The 7,440-nt window shown below is 33.2% G+C and overlaps 1 protein-coding gene across 2 annotated transcripts in view; it reads right to left on the reverse strand.

Moving 5' to 3' along the window:
• Positions 1-3,011, reverse strand: part of znf598 (zinc finger protein 598) — a 13,562-nt gene extending 10,551 nt beyond the window's left edge. The window contains exons 1-2 of one of the 2 annotated variants that reach the window (XM_015388664.1): positions 2,732-3,011; positions 608-720 (exon numbers count right to left, since the gene is read on the reverse strand). In XM_015388664.1, the coding sequence (XP_015244150.1) occupies positions 608-720; positions 2,732-2,905 (287 nt within the window). In that variant the 5' untranslated portion in view covers positions 2,906-3,011. The remainder of the gene's footprint in view (positions 1-607; positions 721-2,731) is intronic. The other variant, XM_015388663.1, reaches the window with a different exon arrangement.
• Between the last annotated feature and the right edge of the window lie 4,429 nt (positions 3,012-7,440).

Here is a 7,440-nt window from a genome sequence, read left to right on the forward strand (position 1 = left end):
TGTAACATCGGCTCAATATTAAAAAGAAGGTACAAAAAAGGAGGAAAAGGTGCATGCAGTATATATAAGGCATCCACATATATACAGTGGATGGAGAAAAAAAAAAAAAAAGACAGATTTAAAGTAAAGAACAACAGTGAGGTAGTGCGAAACTATAACAGCTGAAGTCTTATTTAACAGGATTATTGCAGAGGTTATTGCACAGGGTATTACATAGCAATTACAAGAATTAATCTAAAATAAATCTGTTGCATTTGCCTATTTTGTTCACAGCTAGAATTTTTTTGTGACACTAAAAGATATTCAAAAGAAAAAGCAGAAGTGGTTTATAAACAGGGACTAGACATTCAGATATTTTTAAACACGGGCCTCCCCTAGCCTTCTCACCAGAAACATTAGTAAACCGTTTGATGTGCAGGAAGTTTTTTGTAATAAGAGCAAAGTATTCCAATAACTCATAAGATTTGGAAAAGGTCTGTAAGCTTACTGCATTTGTAAACTACTGAGTTTACAAATTAATAACAGGCCTCTCAAACTTTGCCATTTGGTGTGTAAAATATCAGTTGTTCAAGGCAACAGAAACAATATGAATAAAGTTTTTGCATACCTGTACTGAGAGTGAGTCATTTCGTCAATGAAATATATGTCATACTTTTTCTCACAGGGGAACTGCTGATAAGGCAGAGACTGAAAGGTCTTCAGCTTTTTAACAAACACCACCTGGAACAGCATGAGAGAAAAGGTTCAACTATTGATACAAAAAAAAAGAAATTTAATTTAGTGAAAAAACAAAACAAATACATATAATCACATATCTGCTGTCAACACATGGTTAACACTAACACCAATGCAGAGGATGCATCCTTAGATAATTGTTTTTCAAAGCTTTCTTTCAACATGAACTAAAGCTGCAAAGCAAACACCAACTTCCTGGAGCAGTTATTTATAATCTCCCAAAGAATATTAATATTATTAATTAATATTAATAACTAGATGTAAGGATATTCCAAGCTCAATAATATCACAATATTTTTATCACTGCTGCTTACCTTATCAACGCTGCACTTTAAAAAATGAAATAGTCTAGAGAGCTGTTCTTAACGAAAAAAAGAAAAAAAAGAAAACCTGTCTAAGTCTAAATAAATTATGTAATTATCCTGCTTAAATTCAGAAAACATAGATCAGGTACTCAGTGAAAATATTAAATGGTTTTTGGGAAACATTTTGGGGTTGAGTATGTTCTACGTAGGTAATCTATGTTTTATAGATCATGAATTACCTAAATACAGAGGTCAGCTTCCAACATGGTAACAAAGATATATATATATATATATATATATATATATATATATATATATATATATATAGATATATATATATATATAGAGATTTTTTTTTTTAGGGCTGCAACTAAATACTGTTTTGCAAATCGATTCATCTGTCAATTATCTTTTTGATTTAATGATTAATAAACAGCCAAAGATTCATTGAAGAGGACTTTTTACTAAATTAAACCAGGGGAAACTCAAACTTTTCCTTTTGAAGAGTTCTGGATAGAGCAAATTGATGAAGGAAGTCTTTTTATTTTTAATCTGGAATGCAAAATGTTGATATTTTATTAAAATTTTGCTATAATTATTGGTCTAGGTAGGTTGCTCTGTCAGTTAAAGGCATGTTTTAGAGTCTCTTTACTACGATTAATCGATTATTTCAATAATAGATCAACCATCATTAATCCGATTGTTTCAGCCCCTATATATATATATATATATATATATATATATATATATATATATATATATATATATATATATATATATATATTTATTAGTAAAGTCTATTTCTAAATCATCCAACAATTGAAATCAGGTGTGCTGAAGCTGGGACAACTCTAAAACATACAGGATATTGTGACTTAAAGACCAGGGTTAAAAATAAAAAAAAAAAAACAATAAAAACACATCAACAACACTGGTACAGTTTACCAAGTTTTGATTCCTTTATGCTTGTGTCACCTCACCTCTTTGATTGATTCCAAAACCAACTTAAAGTTCTGACTATATGTTGCCAAAGAGAAGCAGTGAGACTGAGAAGCAGTGAGAGTTTCCCCTACTTGTTGCATTTTTTATGGGTGCTCTTCTCACTCATATTACTACTTTATATATTGACAGACACCTAAGAAAAATGCCTTTGACACTACCTACAACTCAACACATCTAAAATGATCTTTAAAGCTTGAAACTAACAGACAAACCGTTTATGAAAATTGTTCTAAAACCTTCAATATTTCAAAATATCATAGTTTACTAGCTGGGTATTTGGAGGTTATACTCAAATTAAGCAATATGTTACACAAAAGTTGACAGGGCTACCAGCACTATTTAGGATTATAATAACTTCTTTATTTTAATGGTAAACATCGAAGCCAATCTGTAACCTAAGAGTATACATACTTTGTATAAGTAGTATAAGTATATAACTTGCTAAACCTACACCTACTGACGTGCAGCTATTAGCATTAACTGCTCTATCCGGCGACTGACGGCAACAGCGACAAGTTCAAGTGTAATATAGCTAAAATACGTAGTTCCCACGCAGATTTATCCTCGTTTTCAATTCACAGAATATACTGTTATAGAGTGAGGGGTTTTGTTTATACGTAGGGAAGGTAAAATGACGTTGAGGCCTAGCTAGCTCCGACCCCGTGCTAAAGTAGCAGAGCAAAGCCCACCTTGTCGAGCTCCTCGCGGCAGACGGCGCAGTACTTCTGGTCGCAGAGAACCCTCATCTTGGTGGAGCAGCGGTAGCACACCGGGTGGTCACATTTACCCAAAGCAAAGATGTCGATGTCCTGACAGCACAACACGCACGTCTTCTCGGACTCTTTAGCGCTTGTTGGATCCATGTTGATGAAAAAAACGAGCTAAAGCTTCAATTTGTTTAGGAGAGTCTCTCGTCAGCGGAGTGCTTACGTAACTATGAAAGTGTGAAGTACTACCGGTTGTAGTGTCGCGTGATTGTCGGAGTACCATAGATTGTTATATCATGAGGATGGACCTAGCTGCAGCACCACAGAGTTGCTGCTGTCGCGTGTTTCCGGTTGAAGATCTGGGCAGGCTGTCATGGCTGATCCACGTGTGCTGTGCTGTTCACCGGTATTAAAGGACTTTAGCTAGAAACCAGAGATCTGGAAAACTCAGGGACGACTCCACTAGAGCCAGGGGCGTAGACAGAACATTTTATAAGGGTGGCCAGGCAATAACCAATGTATGTTGGGGGGTGGCCGAAAGTGCATAGGCGACAGAACCTCAGGGTTAAGCTACACTGTACCAACAGAAAAATCAATGAGCAAAACATCCATATTTCCTTTGCTGACAAATAGACACATATATAGTGGATACAATTCTTTCAGGTTTAAGTTCTGGGGCAAACATCTTTTCCATTCTCATTCATTATTTTTATCAATAATCATTTTGCAAAAAAATGATATTTACAAGTAAAAATATCTACATTAATTGATTATTTAATGCTTTTTTATTAAAATAGTTATTTATTTATGATTTCACTGAAGACTCCTTGATGACTTGCAGAGACACATTATTTTCTCTTTACCCCACATAACACAAAATCTAGTTTTGAAAAGAGCATGAATTATGTACTTATCTTTAATTTAAGTATATTTATGTGCAAAATTAACCACGGTGTCTTTGTTGTTAAGTAAAGGTTAATATATCAAAAAGTTAAATGGTTTGAATATTCCACTTGAGAGTACTACTGTTGCCACTGTCCAGTGATTGGCTTAGGGTGGCCATGGCCACCCCTGGCCCCCCATCTAGCTCCGCCCCTGCCTTGAGCCAAGTATAAGCTAAAGATAAAAAGGAGGAATAAAGACTTTTTTATTTTGCCGATTCATGTACTCAACACTTGAATTTTCCTTCTAGGGCTGCAAATAACGATTATTTTGATAATCGATTAATCGGTCAATAATTTTTTCCATTCATTTATTAATAATCAGATAGCAAATGGTTCCTTAAAGAAGAAAAGGTTTTTATCTTGCGAAATATTTATATATTTTTTAACAATTTTTTTATAGTTACTGCTCTAAGTGAGTTTCTCTGTTAGTTTAAAGCATGTTTTTGAGTCTGGTATCCAGTTAATGATTAATCGATTACTCAATTGGTTAACTATTATTTCAATAATCGATTAATCACAATTAATTGTTTCAGCCCCATTTTCCACACTGCACTGGTATTATTTTTCATTTACCCTAAGGTTCTGACAATAGCCAACTAACACCTTTCCATATTTTTCCTCTGTATATTTGCATCTAATAAAATTTATTTGCAACCTTCCTATAATTTCCACTATAAATCCTCAGAGTAGCTTCAGTATGAAGTAAATCCCTTAAAGACTAATCAAACTAGCAATGGGTGATACAGGAAATATTGGTATGATCCGATACCAAGTAATTACAGGATCAGAATCGCTGATATTGATACAGATACTTTTTATATTTAAGCTTGACCTTTGGGTTTTTTTTTTTGTGATTTTTACTTTATTATTAGAAATGAAAATTAACAAAACAAAGTTTCAAAGCAAGGTATGGCTGATCCAAGTGACTTTGATGAATCTGCTGTTTAATATTAATAGCGACATCCATATCGATATCATCAATACTTTTATCGATCTGCCCATCCCTAATTCAAACTACTTAACAGGTGTGAGTAGAATACCTAACATGTGCAGTCAAGAGTAGTAATACTTCATCATTATTTTTTTTATTCAAGCAAAAGTAAAAAAGCAGCTATCCAAGAAATCACAAGTCTTTGGTACAAAGGTTACTCAAGTACAGAGTAACTTCTCATTTACTATTTAAAATTATGTAACAAGGAAGATCAGAATTTAAAGGTATGTGCAAATTCTGGTATTTAGTACTATAACAAAAAATATAATAATAAATAATAACATATTTAGATACAAGTAAGACTTTATCAATTCAATTTTCTTTTTAATAACAAACCTATGAAACTATTCACTGTTGGTAAAGATAAAAAATAAAAGTGACCTCCAGTGACATGATTTATTCCTCACTGTAAATTAGCTTGACCTTCAAATTTCAGGCTCACCAGATATAAAGTAAGCTTTTGTACCAAAAATTAACAGTCATTTTAACATAAACATGAACTGTGTGGCTTTGTCTTTAGCCTTTTTGTTGTTTATGCAGTGAAGGCAATCACAGTGGATAGAGTAGACACACTTTTTACTCAATTAAAGGTATAAATATATTTTTTAAAGATAATTTCTCAAAAAAAAAATAATTAAAAATACGATGCAGTAAAATTACTCCTAAATGTATGTTTTTTTTTTGTCAAAAAGTCCCTCAAGTAAATATATCCATGTGAAAATAACTAGTTACTACCCACCTCTGCTACTTAATATGAATTTACTTTAGTAGCAACAAATCAAATTAAGTATTAAAATCAAAAAAATATAATATATATGTCACAAAATATAGCGATATAAATACGCAACACTTATAATTTTAAGTCATAGATCGTAACGATGGGCCTACAAATAAAATAAGATGCTTTAACCATCAATGTATTAACATATCTGCTGTATGGTATTTTATCTAAAAAGTGAAAACTAAAGAGTTTTGTCATCACTCACACTGAAAGATTTCCACCTTACAGAAGATAAGCACCACTTCCCTAACAATGATTATCAAAGGTGATGCTTCTGTTGTTGCTGGATCCAGAAAACATCTAAAATGTCAGTAAAATATGAATCAGGCTTAAATTTGACATTAAAATCCTGGCAGACATAAAAAAAAACATCTTTTCCTCATTTTTTATTCCTCTCTTTTCCATTAACTATATTTCCCCTCAGTTCTCAGTGATTTCTGTCTTTTTTTTCTCTATTTTTTTATCCTTGCTCTCTCCACAGTTACCGCTGCTTTTTTACATGCTGGTTTTCAGCAGACAGGCCCCTTAATATACTAAGGCATTCCCCCATGCATGATTGCAATTGTACATCAATCCTGTACCATTACTAGTTTGTTATTGCTTGCTTTATGTGCATTAAGGTATTTTTTGCCATTAATGCTGAAGATCTCATCATTCAGTCTTTGTGGTGTCTGGTTAGTGGCTGCATATCTTGAATTTATTGATTCACATATTTATCACATTAAGTAGCTAGTTGATGCCAGTTATTTCTCGACAAATTAGAGCTCAGATTTTAGGGCTCTGCACTTTGAGAGCAAAGCTATTGATCGGGTGCAGTGATTCTGTTCTCATGTCCTCACAGTGGAAAGAAACCAGTGAGTTTGATGCACAAGCAATCCAGACAAGCTACAAGAGCTAACTCCAGAAACATTAGGAAAATTACTCATGTGCCTAAGTCCTTTATTATTAAAACTGTCTGCACTCAAGTAAACGTCTACAAGACCAAGAGGGTTCCTTGCTTACAGGTAGCACAATGTAAGGCATCTCCATCTATGTAAAGATGCAAACATATCTACATGGCATCATAAAAAGTATAGATATGTGAAGAAGGCTCTATAGTTGTGTTCATATTATGTTTCCACTTAGAAAACATGTAGTGCATTCGTCCACCAGGTGGCAGGAACCCTCAAAGTGTTTGCGATCATGGTGAGCCAGTGCTGGTTATAGCAAGTAATATTATAATAAATCTTTCATTTCCATCAATCTCTTGTTTAAATCTGTGAATTGCTGTTCAGGCTCAAAGGGACCTGCTCCTAATGTCCAGTGGTCAGTGGGTGTACATTCAGAAAGAGCTGGAGATATTCAGGAAATCAGAGTTTTAAACAGAAAATGCAACAAATGATGAACTACTTTTAAACTTATACTTAATAAGCCATTCATGTTTTTATTTTTTGCTCTGCCTACAGTTTGGATTTTCTATGACATCCTAACACATAAAAATTACAATTAAACAGAAGTGTAAAAATATCTAACAAGTTTTACTACTGAAGCAAGCAAAAACAGTCTGGTACTGTTCCTTTTTTGCTCCGTTTTTTTGGTCTTTTTTTTAACCTATTCTCTATAAAATGTCCACTCGAGAACATTCTAAAAGAGTTAGGCCTAAAAGCTTCCTATCATGACTAGACAAACATCTTCTGCAAGTTTTATTTATAAGAAGAAACCAGGAAATATAGGGAAAAAACTTGGAATGTTCATAGATCTGGATAAAAGTATATCCACTGCTGAAGACCTCCTGGAATGGTTAATGTCAACTGATTCTCAAATAAAAAAAACTTTTCAAAGGTTTTGGAATCATTTTAAGCAAATAATTATTCTCAGTAAAGATCGTTTGAACTCCTTTCAATGTATTATTTAAGATGGACTCATAAAAACAACTGTGCAGAGTCCTTGACAATAAAAGTGAAAAAAAAAATGTGTATTCAGTTTTTTTTAAAAA

Source organism: Cyprinodon variegatus, unplaced genomic scaffold, assembly GCF_000732505.1.
Source record: "Cyprinodon variegatus isolate N-32 unplaced genomic scaffold, C_variegatus-1.0 Scaffold431, whole genome shotgun sequence".
Taxonomy (NCBI): domain Eukaryota; kingdom Metazoa; phylum Chordata; class Actinopteri; order Cyprinodontiformes; family Cyprinodontidae; genus Cyprinodon; species Cyprinodon variegatus.